This window comes from Gracilinanus agilis, chromosome 4 (genome assembly GCF_016433145.1).
Source record: "Gracilinanus agilis isolate LMUSP501 chromosome 4, AgileGrace, whole genome shotgun sequence".
Classification (NCBI taxonomy): domain Eukaryota; kingdom Metazoa; phylum Chordata; class Mammalia; order Didelphimorphia; family Didelphidae; genus Gracilinanus; species Gracilinanus agilis.
This window is the reverse complement of record NC_058133.1, coordinates 209,041,422-209,063,918: the sequence shown is the minus strand read 5'-3', so window position 1 is coordinate 209,063,918 and position 22,497 is coordinate 209,041,422. Positions and strand designations below refer to the sequence as shown.

The 22,497-nt window shown below is 37.1% G+C and overlaps 1 protein-coding gene across 1 annotated transcript in view; it reads right to left on the bottom strand.

Annotated features, from left to right (window-relative positions):
- GRB2 (growth factor receptor bound protein 2) overlaps positions 1 to 11,795 on the bottom strand; it is a 121,255-nt gene extending 109,460 nt beyond the window's left edge. The window contains exons 1-2 of the mRNA XM_044674442.1: positions 11,676 to 11,795; positions 3,595 to 3,824 (exon numbers count right to left, since the gene is read on the bottom strand). Coding sequence (XP_044530377.1) covers positions 3,595 to 3,672 — 78 coding nt within the window. The 5' untranslated portion in view covers positions 3,673 to 3,824; positions 11,676 to 11,795. The remainder of the gene's footprint in view (positions 1 to 3,594; positions 3,825 to 11,675) is intronic.
- Between the last annotated feature and the right edge of the window lie 10,702 nt (positions 11,796 to 22,497).

Below are 22,497 nucleotides of genomic sequence, written 5' to 3'. Positions count from 1 at the left end.
AGGTGAAGTTGGACATTGTATATTTGTACTTGACTGGTTCTCTGCTCCATAGTTCAGTTCAAAATTCTAAATTTAAATGAATATAGGCCTAGTAGTCACCTGTCACCTTCTATATACAAGGCATTGCAAATAAAAAGATTAAAAAACAAGACTACATATTCCCTACTTTCACATAATACATCTAACTGTAAGATAACTATAATACGAAATGAAAATGACATTAAGATATAAGGATTTAAAAATTCTTTCTAGCTAGGGGGGTGGGGGTGGGGGGTGGGTAGTTTTACAGACAGAGATGGGCAGGCTTGTGCCATTGCGCAAGTGGTGCACAGGGAAGGATGTAAGAAATCAGAAGAGACCAGACAACAGTCCAATGTGGTTAGAACATAGAATACTTGAAGAGAGATAGATCCTGACTGTAAAAGAATCTGAATGTCAGTTTAAGTTTCAGTTTACCCAATGAACAACAGTGCAAAGGGGGAAAAGGCAGAGGGACCAAAACTTGATGAATATTTACATTTAGGGTAAGAAGGAAGAGGAAACAATGAAAAAAACAGGAGTGATCAAAGAGGAAGAGAACCCAGGAAAGTCACAGAAACTAAATTAAGGAGGAAAAATCAACAAGGAAAGGATGATTAGAAGTGTTAAAAGTTACTGAAAGGTAAAAGATGATAAAGACAGAAAAAATGGATTTAACAAATCAAAGATTGCCAATAACTTTATAAAGAATGGATGGAAGAATTTGAATTGAGTAGCTCCAGGAAGTCTAGCCCAGGTATGTCATACATTGTCCTATTTGGGTCTGCTTCAGGGTCTATTTTAGCATTAAGAGCCATGAGCCTACCCAGGTAGGGCCTACTTTATGGGAGTTAGGGAAGAAAATCCAAATTTCTCCAGCTTCCTGGGGATTCTCTAGCCTGGGTTCATAGCCTGAGTAAGAGCAACTTCCTTCATTCCCATTTTTCCCAAGTAGAGCCAGTATATACTATCCTTTTGGGAAAGGTAGGGAGTTGGCATATTTCTACTCATAGACTCAAAGATAATCTAATCTTCTCAGACAGATGAGAACACTGGAGAGATGAAATGATTTGCCTAAGGTCACACAATTGGTCTGGTGAAAAAGCTGGGAATATATAATAGTCTTCCAACTCCAAGCCAGAATTGATTCTACTAAACTATGTTGTCTCTTCGGAAAAAAAAAACAACTTATAAGGCAGTATAATCTACCATATATAGAAAGAATATAAAGATATCATATTGCACAGAAAAAAAATAATCAAGATTATTCTGTGAGGTGGGTCAGTGGATAGAGCCAAGCCTATATAAAGGAGGTCCTGAGTTCAGATCTGGCCTCAGACATTGCTAGCTGTATGACCCTGGACAAATCACTTAAGCCCCATTGCCTAGCCCTTACCATTCTTCTGCCTTGAAACCAATACTTAGCATTGATTCTAAGACAGAAGATAAAAGTTAAAAAAAGAATTAAAAGAAAACTACATACTTTTTACTACTAGCTACCAAAGAAGAGAGCAATTTTCCTCTTCATTCAGCTGTTTTAGAGAATTATGAGTCAAGGGGCAACCATCTTCATTCATTTTTGGAGTTAAGCCACAATATTACTAACAAACTGCTAATTCAGTTGAGATTACAATATGTAATATGCAGTAATGGTATTATGACCTCATATCCAAATTATCTACTGAATTGACAAATGATACGTGGATTTTTTACTCTTGTACTTTGGGGAAAGGAAAAAGTTAACATTCTGATCAGCCTTTTTCAATATCAAGCATATTTCTTTAAAAAGCGTACTTATTTAGTTCTTTGAAAACATTATATACATATGCTCATGGTTGTGGTCACCATATGGAACTTCTCAGGAACTTTCTGGATACTCAGGTTTCAATTTCTTTGATCTTCAGTGCTAAATATGCAATAAGCAGAATCTAGAAAGCAATCTAGTGTCAGACCATCATGTTGAGGTCTTGAGACTAGTTTTTTTTTTATCAAGAAATCTATCAGTTTACACATAAATAAAACCAAAGCCCAAAAGATTTTTTATTAGATCTAGAAAATGTTGGTTTTAATAAGCTAATGGAACTGAGTTAACACACATGTTTATCTACTGAACTCAGTAATCATTTTTATAAATATTTGAAATCAATCTGTTCTGATATTTTTCAGTGCTCTTAAAAGTACTCCAATTATTAACTACTTTAGATATTACTCTAAATTCTAGTACCAGTCCTATTTGTTACAGATCATTTAAATTATATGTCTTTAAGCACATATTCAAGGAGTTCAATTTAACAAGAACCTTTTTTAAAAAACTGTTCTTGAAATTTTATTTCTTCCTTTTTTAAAGGACAAGCTCCTATGAAATTTGAATCTAAGAAAAACTATGTTGTGAAGACTAATCATAACCATACAAGATTGAAAAAAATCACAAGTACTTTTACAATAGACTATATTTCTGAATCTTCACTTTTCTTCCTCTTTAGAAAATTTCATGAATTTCTTTCAGTCATAGTAGAGTAAGGCAAGTTCCTAATAACTAAGCCACAAGACTACAGTTCAGATAAGCAGAAGTAAAAATAAGAGACACAGTTAACTTAAAAAAAAAAAAATCAAGTGACCAAACACTAAACTTTAAGATCTCTCCATTTAAAGGTGACACACAGTTCTATACACCCACAGCTGTAAAAGTAAATTACATATCTAAAAGGGCAAAGCTGCTATAGTCAATTGTGTAAACAGCATAATTAACATGTGCCAGGTGGAAAGAAAATCCTAGTGTAAATAGTGGGGCTCAAAATGAGTTGCAAACGTGTAGAAGCTTATTTTTAGACTGTCAGCAAGTTTCTTTTCTGCAATTACAGTACATTATGGGGTAATTGCTTCCCAAGTTTCTTTTAGGAAAATAAAAATCTGACTTCTGCAGGAGCAAGTAAACTACCTTATTATTTACCACTCAAGATGACTATTCTCTTAAAGGGATGAAAATACACAGCCAATACTCTTTAATCAAGGTCTGCCACATATTCAAGCCTTCATAAAAACTGGGAACAAATAATTTCTCAAATGGAAAGGCTTTCCTTGCTACTCACAACTTCAGTGTCATGAAAAGCAAACTTTATGACTGTCATAGAAAATGATGCTAACTTGAAGCTTTTGCATGAATCAACTTGAGATATCAATCCTTCAAACTTAAGCCACAAAAATCTCTCTCTAAGGCAGTCTTGAAAAATGTTTCCACTTTGAACCAATCAATTTATTCAATCAGTCTGCTTTGATTTCACTTAGAGAAAGTGCTAATGTCAAACACACATATACCAACAAAGGAAATATTAAAGGCTTGTTGATTGACTAAAGAACAACTTAAAAAACTAAAAATCCTAGTGTAAATATGCAACAAAAATAATTTAAAAAAAGGATACATCGTACCAAGTTCAAAGTGATAATAAACATTTCATTCAGCAGTTACTTCAATCTATCTAGTTTCAGTAAAAGAATAAGTATACTGTGAAAGTGGAGGAACAAGCAATGCTTCTTTGGGTCTCTGAGTAAGAAAGGTGGGTGGGCTAAAACCTTTACCTTGAGGATGTCACCCCTTTTGAAGCTCAACTCATCATCTGCAGTGGCTTTGAAGTCGTATTTGGCGATGGCTTCCATGCTGAGAGCTGCTAAATACTTAGCAGCTTGGGGCAGGAGGGAATGGAGACCTCCCTACTGCTCAGAAGCCCTACTGTCTGGGCTTAGACTCTCCTCCTTCCCTGAGATTCGATGTGTTGGGACTGCCTGCAGAAGAGATGTAGGATTCTAGCCTGAAAGGAAAAGAATAAAAGGTAATAAGTGAGAGTGGAAAGTGGCTCCTATCAATGGCAGCACCAATCTGACAATACATCAAACTGTAGAGGACCCCTAAATCCCCTGCCTTTATCCTCCAGGATGAATCCCCCAAACTTTCCTCCTTCTTCCTCTTTTTAGCCTTGCCCCTAAGATTCCAACAGACAATAAACTGGCCAGTGGCAGCATATGCTAAAGCTACTCGATTCCAAATTTGCTTCTCCTAATTGGCTGAGAATATACATAGCCTTGATCAAAAGTTTTCCTCCTTCCTCATCCCACTTCCCAACTGAAACTTAGGTCATGCAAAGCTTCCCGGGGGCAGCTGGGTAGCTCAGTGGAGTGAGAGTCAGGCCTAGAGACAGGAGGTCCTAGGTTCAAACCCGGCCTCAGCCACTTCCCAGCTGTGTGACCCTGGGCAAGTCACTTGACCCCCATTGCCCACCCTTACCAATCTTCCACCTATGAGACAATAAATACATCGAAGTACAAGGGTTAAAAAATTTTAAAAAAAGCTTCCCATAAGAGACAATAATCCCCAAGTTGAGTCTGTTTTCCAAAACCAAACATTCTCTATTTTCCCCCACTGGAAAACCAATTGTAAGACCACAAGGCAACCTAAGGATGGCTGGGTGCCATTTTTAATACCCAAATCAGGAAATTTCAGACTTAAAATTCTCTTTCTACTCCAAAACCATTTCCCAGTAGGAAGTCTATCCAAGACTATTAAGTGAAAAGGAAAGAATTAAATTTAAAAGAAAAGGTACTTAAGAGAGATTGCTTTCCTATACTGTTTCTCACCTATAGTCACTACAATCATCCCAGTTGTCCCACAGTAGTCCTAAGGAATTATAACCAAAGCACAACACTTCTATGCCTGCAAAGACAGGTGCCTGAGTTTGCCTCCCTTAAAGAAGAGATATTCAGAGACTGAAGTCTTTTCCTCAAAGGAACATCAAGTTTGGAGCAGCAAGGGACCTGAGAGACAATCTGTTCCAACCTACTCACTTTAGAGTTGATGAAGCAGGGGCCTAGAAAGGTTAAGTGACTTACATAAAATCAAACAGCTAATAAGTAGCTGGGATGCAATTCCAACACAAGTCTTTTGACTTCAACTACCAAGCTCTTTCCACCACATCAGGTACCTCTTACCTCTCACCTTGAGAAAACCAGGTAGGGGTTAGCATCTTCAAAAGAAAACAACATATTCCTTAACTTAGCAAGAATGAATCATTTCTAACTGAGCAGATGAACTAAAATACAAATTCAAGTCTAACTAAGGGTCTACTATGTATAGCATACTGCACTAAGTACTAGAGAAGACAAAGGTTAGATAAGACACAAAAGATAAAGCTCCGGCCTATCAAGTTTCCAGACTAGAAGGTATTATCATATGTAATGCCAAATAATACAAAGATGTCTTATGAGAGGTATAAGATAACTGAAGGAAGAGGGAGACCAAGGAGTACAATATGGAAGAGGTACTATTTGAGTTGGACAGGAAGTTAAAGTAGGGAAGAAGATATTCTAGGAATAGGGGGGGAAAAAAAGCAAAAGAAAATGCAAAGGGGTGGAAAGTGCAGGATGAGAGGAAGATTCATGAAGGTCTTTGTAAATAATACTTGTACTATCCAACTCACAAAGTTAAGAAAAAACAATCTGCAAACTTTAAAGCTCCAAAAAACGTGGCCAATTAAACTTAATAGACACTAGGAAGTTACCGAAGGATGTTTTTTAAAATGTCATGCTACATAACATTATCAGTTAAAAGGGGAAGACCTATTAGCCTACTGAAATTGGGTTTATATAGAGATGACAAGGAAGGAAGGAGGTGAGAGATAATCATCAAGATAGAAGACAAGATTTAGTAATGCTTTGGCCTTGAAAGATGAAGGACAAGTAAGAAAAGTAAGGTTTCAAACCTGGAGTACTGGGTTAAGTAGTGCTGCACTGAAAGATTCAAACTGGAATTTCTTTCAAATTAGAGATTCTAAGCATCTGGAGGAACAAATATGGGAGAAGGCCAAGCATCAGATCCTCTCACAATTGCCCCAATAAAAAGCTTTTTTCCCAGTGCAAGGAAAGGTAAATTAGTTACTATAATTCATAGCAGAACAAGAGACTTGGTTCTTTTGCCACAGCAAACATGGAAAGGACTTCAGAATATCACCTCTAAGAAGACAGTAAATAAGTTAATATGCCATTAAAAAGTAGGCTTTTGTAAGCTCAGTGGAGAATACTTTTTACACTGTAATTCTCATTCTTACTCAGTCACTATGCTCATAACAAAGAAAAAAATAGCACTTGGCTTTGCTACAATTATAGAATAGGGACAGATATTTATAGTGACACCTAGATCAGATAACAAGCACCCCTGAGAGCTTTTAGGAGGGGCATGGATGATTATTATTCTTTTGTTCTTCTACAAGTTAGCAATTAGAACATTATTCTGAATGACATACTTCTAGTCCTGCCAATTGGGAACATTAACACAGAGATATGGTTGGGCCACAGATTTTACAAATGGAAGAAGTTATCATAAAGGCCAGTCAGCTTGGAATAAAAACTGAGGGAGATTCTAAAGACCTTTTGTTGTATATAATAGAAAAAATTTTTTTACCAAAATTTACAAATATTTTGCAAAGCTCCTGCATTTAGGAAGAGGAATTATACTTTAATTAGTATTAAAAAGCAAAGGTACTAACCACTACCAAAAAAGTAAATATAGGAACATTTGCTTATTTCAAACCTTTTAAAACATGGCTCCAGGCTAAGAATCCAAGGCCCAAGGAATCCAGCATTATTTTGGAGAAATTAGCCAACCAATGACATCACTCCATACATAGAAAATAGAGCAAAGGGTTTATCTACCTCTCCCAGACACCTGTCAATTTACTTTAATAGCCTGAAGAATAATTTCTGAGTTGGGAGGACAATCTCTAATTCAAGGCTATATTATAGATACCAACCTACCCTACCCTAATTGATTCATCAAAAGATGTTAAAAACTAACAGGAACCTCAAAGAGTTAGTTTGACCTCTTCATTTTGGAGATGACAGACCCCAGATTAATATAGGGATTTATTCAAAGTGAAATTAGTTAGTAACAGAACTAGGCCTACAGCCTGAGAGTCCTGATCAATCCAGCACCCTTACTCTATTCCAGATCTAAGAAAGGGCGTAATAATTAATTAATTAATTATTGATTGATATATAAATTAATAAAGGGAATGCTACATGTTACCCATATTTATCCATGTTCCATGACTCAAGACAATAATAGTTAACTTTAAATGGTGCTTTAAGGTTTGCAAAGCACTCTCTACAACATGACATTTTCCATATTGCTTTCTGATACTGATTTTGGCTCTGATTACCTAGTTTAAATTAACTGAAGGTTTTAGCAGACTCCAAAGGCCACAAATTAAACTAGCAATTGTTACTATGCAAAACATGGCTTGATTGACACAAAAAACAGGATATCAAATCCGATTAGCATAAATGTTGATGTGCCAAAGAAAATTTTATATGCCATATATGAAATTTAGAGAAGAGCCTTGGGTGTGGCACTCACAATGGTAAGTTTAGTGAAGGTTATTAGAACATTCACAGTAAACAACATGATACCATATTTGCCTAATGTAAGCCAATTTTCCTTGGCTAAAAAGATTCAAAAGGGTGTGTCCTTCCAAAGATGTGAAGGAAAATTCCACCCCCAATTAAGCAAAAAAGAAAAATTTAAATAACTAAATAGACGACATCAGAAAGCTAACACTTAGAATCTAAACAGACTTTAATGAAAAAATGTGTTTTGCTAAATCTTTATCACCATCCCATTTTCCTGGGAAATAGGTAAGACTAATTTCTAAGTTCTTAACAATTATATTAAATATACCTCTAAAACTGACCTTTCCTATAGTATTGATAAAGTTATGGTACTCTTACTCATGTAAAAATACCTAATTTCAGAATTAATGTTTTCAAAAGAAGCTTATAGATATTTTTTGTTAGTTTTTTCATTTAATTTCCTTGTCTTAAAAATTCACAAGAAAGGAAATCCCTAAAGCTTCTTGTACCATGATCAACGAACCAGGTCCAATTCTCTGCAAGCAAGTATCATATATATATGAGTCAACATATTCCTTATCTGGATGTCCTAGCTTGGGTTAATAGCTTTCTTATTTCCTGAATCAGTGTGCTAAGATCAAAGAAGTACTGGGTAGGAATTCTATTTCATAGATCAATTGGCACATTATTGATGCTTGATTATCTAAAGGATGGGGAAAAAGAAACAATGAAAAGGACCTAGCAGCACCCCTAATTATAACAGGGATTATCAGTAAGACTAGTGTCATCCTAAAGTATAACAGGAGGAAAAAGAGGTTAGAACAAAGGGCACTTTAATATTATTTTTAATAAATAATTGACGAAGCTCCAAAATCCTAACTAGCAAAAAACAATTAGGTAAGAAAACCAAGAAGCACTTATTAGTGGGATATTTTCTAAAACAAAATATCTAAATATACAAAAGTTAATCACACATAAAAATGAAAAATCATTAAGTCTGCTTTATGGTAGGTTTAAAAATATTGTTTTTAAATATCAAGGAATTGTAAATTCCAAATAACAAACCTGGTTTCACCAGGAGAGTTCTTCTAATGACTTTGTAATTTATGACAGCACAATATGGATGCTTTAATCAGATTTTTTAAATTCCCACTCGTAATTCGGTACAATAGTGTTATATGACAAAAATAATTCACATCTCCACATTAATTTGGCACAAAAAGTACCAAAGAGGCTCTAAGAAAAAAAACGAGGAATCTCCTATAGACTATATAGAAGTCCATGCCTAGAAAATTATTATGGATTAAGTATATACAGTAATGTGATTAAATTCATCCAAAAGGAAAATCAGACCTCTACTCTGAATTGTTTCATTTCTCACAAAACTTGGTTAATAGCTTTCTTCTTTCCTTTAGCTTATCTAAGATCAAAGCAGCACTAGGAAGAAATTCTATTTCACAGATCAATTAGCATATTATTGGTGCTTGATTACCTAAAAACTGCTGAAAAAAAACAATGAAAAGGACTGAGCAATGCTCTTAACTAGAATTGGGATTAACAGTAAAGCTAATGGTATCCTAAAGTTTAAGGGGAGGAAAGAGATTACCACTTTTAATATTACTTTTAATAAATAAATCCATTTTTATTGGTCTTGTTTTATACCATTCATTTCCAAATATATTCCTCCACTCTTCCCTTACCCTGAGCACCTTGTTATAAGAAAAAAAATGTTAAGAAAAAAAAACAACAAAAATCCATTCACTATTCCAATATTCCATCCCACCCCAATCTCTCATGAAAGGAAGGAGGTGAAATTCATACATTTTTGACAGCTGGACCTGTCTCCTAGGAAGGTAGGCATTTTGTTGTACTAAATCAAGATACATGTGTTACCAGAAGAATGGAGTACACACTAACCACAACCGTAGGAGAAATGAATGAGAATGATTGGACAAAGAATCCTGATGAAGACAAGAGGAAGCAACTGAAAAATTATGATACTTTATATCCCTGATATTAATTTAATTTTAGTTACAATTACTAAGCAAAAATACATGTATTACAATGAAAATTTTAAAGCCTCAGATGGATTTATAAAACACAATTTTTAGACCTTGACCAGAAACCTCAAATGCTTTGTCCTGGGCCTGTCGTACTTAAATCATAAGATCTTAAGATTTGAACACTACAGTTACAAAGAGAAAGCTGATTTTTCTCCGGGAAGTAGCTTTCTTAGTTATTTTTATATATATTCCTATATATCCCCCCCTCACTTATCTAGGTCTTACTAGGGAATTTTCAAGGATTAAACTAACAAAGAATAATACAAATAGAAAGGACCTGATCACAGTAAATAAATGAGTATAACTAACATGGTGCACACTTTAATTGATTCACTACTGGCCTACAGAAGTTATTTTCCCCTAAGGTTTTCATGTTCTAATATATAAATTTATATTTGAAGTGGGCTCACAAGACCCTCAAGTTCCTTTAGTGAAGCCTTCATTTAAAAAAATCTAAAGATGAATAAGTCTAAATCCATATTGGTCTCAGAAAACCCAGAATAATCTAATTCTTAATATATTGGTGAACGACACAGGCAAAGAGAAAGGACCCTACAGGGTACAGCAAACACAAAGACTCATCCTAGAGTGAAAGAGATTAGAAGAAAATCAATACAAATGACATGAGAGAACTACACTTATGACCTACGGCAGTGTCAATTACTTAGGGATGAATTCAATCCTTTGAGTCCACTAAATCTCCAGAGAAGAGCCTGAATCTCACATGCATCTCTAGCAACCCTTCTGGTTGAATGAAAGCATATAGTGGAATGTATATAGCATCTGGTTTGATCTTCCTCAAATTAAAAGAGGGTTACCTCTACATTGAGTAGGTATATGAATAGAAACATCGAAGTTAAATTATTACTTTTTTTCTAAAAAGGAAAAAAACCTCAAGCAAGTAGAAAACTGATGCTGCACATACACAAAAAGAAATCTCTATTAACGATAATATGATAATATCCATCGGGCACTGAATAGAAATGACTTAAAGATCAGAGGATAGTCAAAATTATTTACATGATGCATGTTTAGGGAGGGGAAAGCCAGTGAAGTATATGTTTGGAAAGATGGTACTCATAAAGACTGAAATAGTGATAGTAATGCCAAAATCCAGAAATTCTTTTTATAACACACTTGGTCAATTCTTTTCAATTTGAGACTAAATAGTACCTGAAATTAAGCTCTAATGCCTACTTTACAGTTTGTTCTTCAAACTAAATTTCACATTACTACCATATATGAAGGTAGTACCCACAATTATTTTTTAAATAGACCATGATTAAAATCAGTTATATTTAAATACTTTCCAAATAAAACTTCTAGTGCTTCGTTTTATTCTCCCTGCAAATCCCACTTCCTTGGTTTAATCACACCAAACACTTTTCTCCCACAGAATGATGCTAGTTTAAAAGTAATAAAACCACGAAACTAAATGCATTTCAAATAGTTTCCCCATTCTCTCTTTCTAGACAAATGCAAGATGCTAAGTGTCTTGGGAGAGTTCTCCAAAGTTTAGGAAAAATAAAAATCCTTCCTGACACCAGATACCAGTTGACAGAGAGGTTGAGTGCCGAGCCTGTCAAAGAAGGGGCATCTCCACCAACCTGGCAGTTTGCTCTGAATCCCCTGCTTCCTGTACTAAGGCTGACTCAGAGAATTAATAGTCATTTGCCTTAGTAGTTATCAGAATACAGCAAGGGATTTCTGCTTCTCTCTGGCCTTGGTCTCCAAAGACTCAAGCCAAAGACAAAATGAAATCAAGTATCCCCCACCAGGGGAGCTCCACACACTCTTCTCTGGGGGGCGGGGGGGTCCCAGCCTGGGGAGGCAGTAGGTGGGGGGGGGAATGCTGGAGGAGGAGAAAACCCCGAGGACTGGACTGGGGGTGGCTCTCAAAAGAGGAGTCACACGGAATCAAAAGCTCCAAGGAGAGGTGTCAGTGCAGGTAGAAACTGCTGCCCCCCAGTCAGTCGCTTCCCACCCACGGGTAGGGGTGGAGTGAAGGAGCAGGGACACTGACTCTGCCAATATCTACAACGAAGGTGCCACAGCCCAGCAGCCCGAGGCGGCCCCGAGACTTACGACCCGGCCTCCCCCTCAGGGCCGCCTCCCTGAGGAAAGGGAAGAAAAAGGAGTGGGGGGTGGGGAAAGAGCCGGGCCCTGCCCTAGCCTCCCCGCCCGCTACCTCGCACTCACAGTGGCGCCTCGCTTCTGCTCTCTGCTCCGCTGGCCCGTCCACCCGCAGCGAGCGGCAGCCCAGATCCCGCCGCTCCCCGCAGAGCAGCGCCCGCCGCCGCCCGGTAGCCGCAGCACCAGAGCCGCCTCGCTTCCGCTCCTCCGCTGTACTCCCGCGAGAACTTCCTCTTCTCCGTCTGCCCAGCCAGGCCCCGCCCCCCCGGGAGACTTCCCTCTTCCTCTCCTTCTCCCCCTCCCCCCGCCACCCAGCAAAAGAGGCCCCAGAGCGCAAGCGTTCATTCCCGGGCCCTGCCCAGCAGGTGGGGAAAACCTTCTCAGAGTCTCCCTCTGCGCAGGCGCAAACACAGGCGCTGGTTCTGGCCCGCCTCCGAGCAGGTGTCAAGGGGCAGGCGGGCAGGCATCCACCCTTCCCCCACCTCCTAAAGGAAGCTGTAACTGTTTTCAGAACCGGAGCGAAGACGCCACCTCCTGCCCTCAAGGCTTCCCTCTAGCCTTCTTGAAGTGTTTGTAACTCTTCCCTAGCCTTGATTAGCTTTTTCACCCTTTCCTGACTTCACACCAAGACTAGAAATTGTAAGAGATGAAAGATAACTCATCACCCACTAGTAGAACAATACCCTAAGGATATTGTAGCTTGGAGAAAAGGCTTCTCAGTACAAAAAATATACCAGTGTCATTTCTAATAGGAAAAAAAAAAACCACCCCTGGAAACAACCTAAAGATTCGGGAATTACTGAATAAATTGTGGCTCATGAACGTAATGGAATAACAAATTTAAAATAAGAAATACTCATTTATTCAAAGTGAAGAAAGGAAACAATCAAAATACATTGCCAACTATGTAAAAACAAAAGCCAAAAAATTACTACACAGAAAAAAAAATTCAAAAGGAGAAATGGAAACAAATAGGACATTTTTGTTATTATAGTGTTAAAGTAAGCAACTTTTTAGACAAATTGTAATAATAGAGTTTACAGTATTATTTACATAACATCCTCTCTAGAGTATCACCCAACTTTCATTCATGATTGAGATTGGGTCCCTCAAGTTTATAGAGTACAGACCTGTCTTAGAATAGATATTAAGTGTTGGTTCCAAGGCAGAAGAGTGATAAGGGCTAGGCAACTGAGGTTTAGTGACTTGTTCAGGGTCACACAGTTAGGAATGCCTGAAGTCATATTTGAACCCAGGACAAAGGCTCTCAATTCTCTGGGTTACCTAGCAGCCACTACAATTACCTTTTAGCAAAGGTATTTAACTAAGATTAATTAATATTAATAACTTAAGTCAAGTCAATAAACATTATTATTATTATTATTATTATTATTATTATAAACCTACTATGTGTTATGCTCTAGGGATACAAAGAAGAACAACAACAACCAAAAAAAACAAACAAACAATTCCTGCCCTGAAGTAATTCACAATCTATTCAGTGTGACAATATGAAAATGGCTCTAGAGAAAATAACAGAAGGAAACAAAGGCATTAGCATTAAGAGGGGAAAAGGCTTCTTGCAAAAGTAGGGTTTTAGCTGAGACCTGAAGGAAATCAGGGAAGCCTGGAGTCCATAGGGAGAAAGGAGAAAATGCCAAGTTTGGATAACAGCCAGTGAAAATATCTAGACTGAGAATAGTATCTGATGTGAGAAAAAGCCAAGAGTTCAGTGTTATTGGATTATAGAAGGAAGAAAAGGATAAAAAGACTGAAAAGGTAGAAGGAACCAGTTTATTAACATTAGCTACAAAAAATGTATTCACTAAAGTTCACTAACACTGGGGAGTACTCTATCAAAAGGGCGCTTAGGTGGTGGAGTAGATAGAATGCTGGGCCTGGAATCAGAAAGACCTAAATTCAAATCAAGCCTCAAACACTTTTAGCCATGTGACCCTGGACAAGTCATTTAACCCTGTTTGCCTCAGTTTCCTAATCTGTAAAATTAGCGGGAGAAAGAAATGGCAAACCACTTCAGCATCTTTGCCAAGAAAACCCCCAAAAAGGAAAACAAAGAGTCAAACATGACTATAAATGACTAAACAATGTATTATCCCCCAAATATACTATATAATAGCAGGATGAGTGAGTCCATATATATTATGGGACACAGTCATGAGGCTATGTGTAAAAAACACATGTGGCCAAAGCAACTCATACCTCTGGCATTCAAGAGCTTTGATACGCTTCCTCTCCTTGTGGAATCTTCTGTGATATCCTCTTGGGTCACAGTTTTTCTTCTGGAGATGCCCCTAAGATGGACTATTAGATGTCTCATTCATTTAAGCTTGAAAGCAATCTCTCAACTAAGCTTGAACCCTCTTGAGATAACGTTCCAGCTACTGAACAGTGAGAAAACTAGTTTGGATGCACCAAAAGATAAAGGAAATGAATGAATGTATAATAAGGCTAGAAAGATAGGTTGGAGCTAGATGGTAAAAGGCTTTAAATGTCAAGCTTAGGAGTTATATTTGACCCTAGAGGTAATGGAGCCGCTAGTGAAAAAATTTTGGGTAATGAAGTGATGTCCCTGAGGAATTGGTACCCATTAAGTTGTCTGAGTTTATAATATATGAGGACTAGTTGAAAGAATTGGTTGACAAATGCAGATTGATTGATAAATTTTCCCTTGCCATGAGAGTCAAAACACTCTTCTGAGAAGAAACATTTCATATGGAGACAAGGTGGGACTAAATATGGGACAAGCTGAATGACTGCTGGTTGCATATATGCTCAATGTCCTTTCCATGCTACTGTTCAGTAAATTTCTTTTTTTTTTTTGTCAAATATTAGATGTTATACAATTGACTTATTTCATCCTAATCTCTTTTTCTCTAATGTTTTTACTTTTTCAATTACATGTAGAAAAAATATTTGACACTTGTTTTCTGACATTTTCAAATGCAAGTCTTCTCCCTCCCCTACTCCTCTCCCTGAAGTATTGAATAATCTGATATAGGTCATATCCATACTTTCATGTAATAGATATTTCCATGTTGCTCATTTCATGACATTACATATATAATAGAAATCTCATGAAGGAAATAGTGGAAGATGGTGTGTTTTGATTTGATTTTTGTAAGACTCTAACAGTTCTTTCTTTGACTATGGATACCATTTCCAACATGAGTCCCTTATGGTTATTTTGGAGACTTGCTTTTGCTGATAATAGTTTAGTCCTTCACAGTTGATCATCATATAATATTATTTCATCCTAATTTCAAACTGGAACCATGAGACCAGAATGAATCTGGCCTGACCCAGAACAGAGAAAGGTTATTTAATCATTTGGATTTGATGAGGTTGAGCGTTTATGAGTCATCTAGTTTGGAATGTTCAATGAGAAGCTGATATGGGAATATCTCACAGGAGAGAGATATCTGAAAACTCATAAGAAAATCATAGAACAGATCATTAAAGAGATGGTTGATGAATATCTAGAAAAGGAAACAGTGATTGCATAGCTTCATCAAGAACAAGTCAAAAAACTGTGATGGGTGAAAAATAAAGGAAACAAAAGTTTGACTTTTGCTCACTTCAATTTATTAAGCAATACTTGCAATTGCCAAATAAGTCAGGTCTTGGCCCCTTCCTCAGTTTAGGATTAGATCCTGAATACAGAGGAAGACAGACCTTTAAAAAAAAACAACACTTAATCAAATAAGGCCAATTAATTAAAAGGGAAAAATGAAACATTGCATAATCTGATTTCTAATAGGGTGAAAGATTAGAGACTTTCCAAGGTGAGATAGGGAAAGCTGCCAGGTGAAATTCCCATAATTTAGAAAATGAGATATCCCACTTTTCTGGAAAGGGGGCAGTAGACCAGAAAAGTTTGGGAATCACTGACTTAGAACCTTAGAGAAGGGTCTCTTAACAGCAGATAGAGGTGGTCCACCTTCCCAGCCATACAGGGCTAGGTTCAAACAGTGCAATAAGGTTTTCTCCCAATTCCCATAGTTGAATAAAATTTTCTCACAAGACAGACATTGGACTAAACCCATAACTGAATAGAAAGGGAACTGAGCTAGCTCCAGAATTGAGTTTCAAGACAAAAATCTGTATGATTTGCTCAATTCCTACTACCACTTGCTGCTTAATCCCCTCAGTTCCTAAGAAGGAAGAAAATAATGAGAGAGGGAAAAAAGGAAGAAATGGGACAGCTAGATGGGTACAGTGGATAGAATATTAGACCTAGTACAGGAAGACTCTTAAAATGTATGTGACCCCAGGCACATCTCTGTATGCCTTAGTTTTGTCATCTATAAAATGGGGAAAAAGATAGCTCTAATAGCTACTGTGGGGATTGTGCTAGATAATCAAATAAGAAGTAAAGGGATTGATTTCCTAAAGTGAAGGCCCAATTAGATTAGATAATATAGAATTGTGGTTGGTATGATTTCATTTAGTTCCATTCAGTAACATGCAACTAGGAGTGGAATAAGAAGATGGTGGAAGTTAAACCAGGGCTAGGATTTGGTAAGAAATGAGTGTAAATAAGACAAGGGGGCAAAAAATCTCAGGAATATAGGATAGTGTAGGGGTAATTAAATGGCACAGCAGACACAGTCAGGCAGGGAGTTGGGAGGACCTGGGTTCAAATCTGACCTCAGATACTTCCTAACTGTGTGACCCTGGGCAAGTCATTTAACCCCATTTGCCCAGCCCTTACCACTCTTCTACCCTAGAACCAGATACTTAGTATAGAGAAAGCAAGAAAGCTATCCAGAGACCACTGATTGCCTCATGTAAAGTTCATATTCCTTTGTGATCCCCAATCCAAAATAACTATCTTTTCTGCCTTATTTCATAATATACCATTCACATACTCTACCTTCTAAACAAACTGAAATACTCTTTGTTGCCATGTGTAATTTTTTACCTCTGTGACTTTCTCGCAATATTTCTTTTTTTTTTTTTTTTTACTTTTTTTTTTAAACCCTTAACTTCTGTGTATTGGCTCCTAGGTGGAGGAGTGGTAAGGGTGGGCAATGGGGGTCAAGTGACTTGCCCAGGGTCACATAGCTGGGAAGTGTCTGAGGCTGGATTTGAACCTAGGACCTCCTGTCTCTAGGCTTGGCTCTCAATCCATTGAGCTCCCCAGCTGCCCCCACTCTCGCACCATTTCTTATGCCTATTGAACTCCCAACTATCCTTTTCTAAAAGTTACAACGGCTGCTAGGCATCAGGAGATGGTCTCAGAGGACACTAGAACACATGTGGATTGGATTTAATCCAGGGGGAACTTAACCCTAAAAGAAGGGTCAGATTCATTTTTCTCATACTCTTTGGATAATCCCACTCCCATCTCCAGGTTCCCAGGAAAAAAGTGACAGAGCTTAGATTTTGCCATATCTAGGGATTTGTCAAAAGGGAGAGTAGAAAAGGGCTCATGTATAATGTAAATCAAATAGGGGACAGACAAATATTTATTTCCTCCACACAAAAGGAATGCTCAACATATAGATGGCTCAAAAGCACAAAGTGATTAGAGGATTTGAAACAGGATTCAGTATCATAACTACTATTATGCTCAGCAAACTTTGAAAGAAACTTAAGGAGCAGCAAGATGGCTCAGTGGATAGAGAGCCAGGCCTGGAATCAGGAGGACCTGGGTTCATATCTGGCCTCAGACATTTCCTAGATGGGTGACCCTGGGCTAGTCATTGAACCCAGAATTTAGAAAATGAGATATTACACTTGCCCCAAATGTCTGTAAACAATCAAAGGACACGATAACCAGTTAATCAGAAAGAGCAAGTTTTCTAATAAAATATATGCATTGCTTGAAATGTACAGTTGTGAGAAAACCCAAGCCCTTCCTGCTCTTCTGTCTTAGACTCAAAGACGAGGGTTTAAAAAGAAAGAAACTTAAACAAGCAGCAGTAGTAACTACAGTGATACCCTTCAAAGATGGGGAACTTAAACCTCAGAATAGGAAGAAGCTTTCATTACTGCTGACAAGAATATGTTTTGCATGATAATACATGTATAACCCAGATTGAATTACTTGTCAGTTTAGGGAGGGGGGAGGGAAGAAGGGAGGGAAACAATATGGATCACATGACTTTGGAAAACTTAAGTGGAAATTTGTTATTAAAAATACTGTTGACTAGGTATTTTGCATTTCACCTCAACTCCACAGTGTTGTCCTCTGTGTCCACATCTTTGGCAGAAGATCTCTAAGATCTCTAAGAGCAGTTAATCCATTTGCTTCTAGTCAGATATGATCAAGAGACCCAGGATCTCCAACCTCTTGAATTTACAAGATTGCCTCCCAAACTGGATTTGTCCACCTTGGGATTATTGTTCGGGAAAGAAAAGGCAAAGCAACTGGGGCAGGGTGGGGGCAGTCAGGAAAAAGCAGTAGAGCCCAAGTTCAGATCAGCTAGCCAAGTGCCCTATGTAGTTACCACACAAATAGTCCATCACTTCTCACAAGTTTGAGAGAAGGGCACCAGAACTCTTTTCCACTCCTACAGGAATAGATTTGAGTAATCTAGTCATGATTTGCAGACAGGAAGAGAAGAGACATCTCAGGGCAGGTTATTCCCTTTTAAAGATATACTGTGTTGGTGGCTTTTCTTTCTCAGTGGTTAGTAAAAAGATTGCTTTGTCATACCCAAAGAGTCAAGGTCTTCAGTTCTGAGTCAAATGTGCCAGAAGTAGACACAGACTTCATTATCCCCAGAGAAACTGAGCATTAAGCTAGCATATAGAATTAGCCATAAGCAAACAGTGTAGATTTGAACATGTTCTTGTTACATTTTAAAGCCTAATTCTAACACCACTTGTTGTAGGAAACCTTTCCTGATATAACCAAGTAGGGAATACTCTTTCTTCCACCTTAGACTTCACATAATATCTTATATCACTCTAATCTATTTATCATATCACATATTATTGTATATTATAGTTATTTGTATGTGTCTTATTCTCATACCAGATTCTAAGCCCCAAGTAAAGGAAATTTCCACATCAAGGAATGTGTTATATCAGCTTGGGAGAGCCGATTGTTAAATTTTCTGTGTGAGCATTTACACCTTGGAAATCATGAAATGCTACAAATCAGAATTTGAGTTATTATTTTGCTGATTTCTAGACTTAAGAAAGTGATGGAGAAAATGTTAATACAGATCCTGATATTGCCCCTACTACATCCCAAACACCATGAAGGGCATTTCTAAATTTTGTGTCTCTACTGTCTTGCCCTCACCTTCCTAGTAGAGTGCTCTATTTGCTGAAAGTAACTCCAAAATAGTTATTGAAAATTAAATAAAATTAAGAGAGACAATGCATACACATACAGAGAGGTAACATTTGAAGTCCCTGGAGTAGATGAAAGAAGAAAATAATGAAAATAACTAATAATGGGTAACACTTACATAATGCTTACTATGTAGCAGGCCTAGGTGTTTTATAATTATCTCATATAATCCTCACAAGAACCTTGGGAGACAAGTGCTGTTATTAGCTCAATTAGCTCCAGATGAAGAAACTGAGGCAAACAGAAGTTAAGTGACTCATCCAAGATTTCATAGTTAATAAGAATCTGAGAGCAGATTTGACTTCAGGTCTTCTTGACTCCAAGACTTTTTATTTTTTTAATATAAATATTTTATTTTTAACAATTAACAATATAACAACTTAACAATATAACAAATTTCCACATAAGTTTTCCGAAGTTATATGATCCAAATTGAATCCCTTTTCTCTCCTGGAGAGGGTAAGCAATTTGATCTGGCTTATACGTGTATTGTCATGCAAAACATATTTCCATATTGTTCATTTTTTGTAAGAGAATAATCACATAAAACCAAAACTCCAAAATAAAAAACTCCAAGGCCTTTTAAAATACCATATAGCATATAGACATAGTATCTTGAGGATAGCCTAAGATCACTCTACTTATAAAGGAAGTATCATAGAAAAAAAAGATAGGATAGGGCTTTGAATGCATGTGCTGATAGAATGTAACAAAGAAAGGCAGCACAGTGTAATGGAAAAAACTCTGAAAGTAGAAGGTGATACTCTAGGCTACTGCTGACTAGTTGGATGGTTCTGATCAAGTCTCTTAATTTGTTTCATTTTCTTCTTCTTTAAAATAGGGATATTAATAGCTATACTATCTACCTAGTGGCACTTCTGTAAAAATCAAATAAGAAAATGTATATGGAAGTCTTTTGAAATCTGAAAAAATTACACTTCTAAGTAAGATGTTTTCTCAAAGACATGTAAATTGGTCCTGACATTCTTAGAAACATCTATTAACATCAAATAAACAAAAAATTCCAAATAGAATTTTTAAACCAAAGAAAAACCCCACTGAAATCTTTCATTCCATAAAGGACAGCACAAAGAGACAAAACCTAAATAAAGGCAGTTCCTGGGGACCTGTGAGAGGAGAGAGCTCAAGGACTCTTTCTTGCCAGTTATGGTGGCCTTGTGTTTAGGGATGGCCTAGAAAATCAGTTTCAAGTTGGTTCCAAAACTGGTGGAACCATTCCTGTTCATCTGAGTCAGGTTGCCAAGGGGTTTGAGACCTGAATCCACAAATATTTAGTGGGTAGCTAACTAAAAAAATTGACAAAGTCAGCATGACTAGTTGGGGAAACCCCCGAAGTCAAGAGTAATTGCACTGGTCTTGCTATCATTGCTGTACCTAACTCCTGTTCCCAAGCTAGGAGACTGAAAATAGAACAAAACTTTGGAAGAAGTTAGGGCCTCGATCCAAACTCCTTCCACTCAGAGATCAGAGAGTAGCAACGTATAGTAGCAGAGGAATGATCTAGTTTGTATACCACCCCACACTAAAATTGTAATAAACATTAGGATGTGGGCCTAGTCAATTCATATAACACTATAAGACAAAGCAGAGGAATCTGGCCCTAGCAAAAAAAAAAAAGAATTCAAGAACTGAAAATATAGATATGAGCAAACAAAAGATAGAAATCACCTCTTATAATAAAGAAATACTGTGATAAAATGTAAGTTAAATATTAGGAGAAAATAACTCCAAACCACAGAATTACAAGGGGAAAAAGACTAGATTGTCCACAAATTCTTCAAGAATATGTAGAACAGGGGTTAAGATGGCCATGGAGTAGCAGGAATCTAAATCTCATTCCAACTGATCAATACAAAGCATCTCAAAAGGACAGAAATAAAAATCAGACTAGTAAAGGGACTCTCCCATGGTACCCAGCCTTAAAGGTAGGCAGTGTTTGAAGATTTCCACTCTATAAGGAGGTGAAACTACACTTATCAAAGTGAGAGCTGATCATCCCCTCCCGCACATCACCTACCTCACCAGAGTCAAAGCAAGGGCGAGGCAATAAATTCTCCCGGGCTGGCTGACCACAGTCTTACCCCTGAGGGCAGTGTAAGGGCTTGGTATTGAGACTTGGTACATAATGCTGTAGAGTCTGGGCAGTAGATCACAGAGATTTGGTAGAAGCAGGGCTGGTCACAGCAGAGGCAGAAGGACTGGAAAAATAGCCTCAGGGCAAAATGCTTTAAAGTATGCTACACTAAGAACTGCCTCAAAGATACTTCCAAGGCAAGGCCCTGCAAGACAGAAGTTAAGAAAGCAATGTACACCAACATGCAGGAACTGCAGTCCACAAGTAGCAAAAGAAATAAGGAGTAAAAAAACCTTTTGATTCTGGGTAATTTCTTTGGAGAAAAAGAGCAAAATACTGAAGTAATAGCAGAGAGTGACAAACAAGCAAATGCATCCAAACTTTCCAAAAAAAATGGAAATTGGTCACAAGCTCTCAAGGAATTAAAAAAAGGAGTTCAAGAACCAAGTAAGAAAGATAGAAGAAAAGTGGGAAAAAGAAATGAAAGCAATTCAGAAAGAAAATAACAGCTTACAAGATAAAATTGCCTGCATGGAAAAAGAAATACAGAAATCAAATGAAGTAATAAGAAAATTGGAGATGAGAACTGACCTGCTAGAAGCCATGAAAAGCAGGATAGACCAAACCAAAAAGGAAAATCAAAAGATCATAGCTGAAAACCAGTCTTTAAAGACTAGAATTGGGCAAGTAGAAGGTAATGATCTCACAAGACAGCAAGAATTAATAAAGCAAAGTCAAAAGAATGACAAAAATAGAAGGAAACATAAATCCACAACTGACAACTTCCAGGAATATTATAGCCAAATTCAAAAACTACGAGCCCAAGGAAAAAAAATATTACAAGCTGCTAAAAAGAGTCATGCAGATATCAGGGAAACACAGTTAGGATAACACAGGATCTGGCTGCATCCACATTGAAGGACTGGAAGACATGGAACACAATATTCCGGAAAGCAAGAGAACTGGATTTACCACCAAGAATCAACTATCCAGCAAAACTGACTATATTATTGCGGGGGAAAGTATAGTCATTCAATAAAATCAAGGACTTCCAAACATTTATCAAAAAAAAAACAACTGGACTTAAACAGAGAGTTTGCTGCCCAAACCCAGAACTCAAGAGAATCAAGGTAATTAAGAGAATGGGGGGAGGAGAAAAAAATTATTTTCTTTAAGGGAGACAACAAGTTCAATCAATTTATATCCCAAGAAGAAAAGAAGGTATTGGCAAATATTAAAAATTGTTATTACCAACAGGGTAACTAGAAGAAGTTTACATAGAGGGAACAGGGACAAACTATATAGGATGAAATGTCAAGCAATATATAAATGTAAATATAAATACATATATATGTATGTATATATGTATGTATAAATATATACAAAACTGGGGGGGGAGAAGATAATAATAAGAAAAATAGGAAACCAAACAAAAAGGAATAAATTTATATTCCATAAAGAAGTAC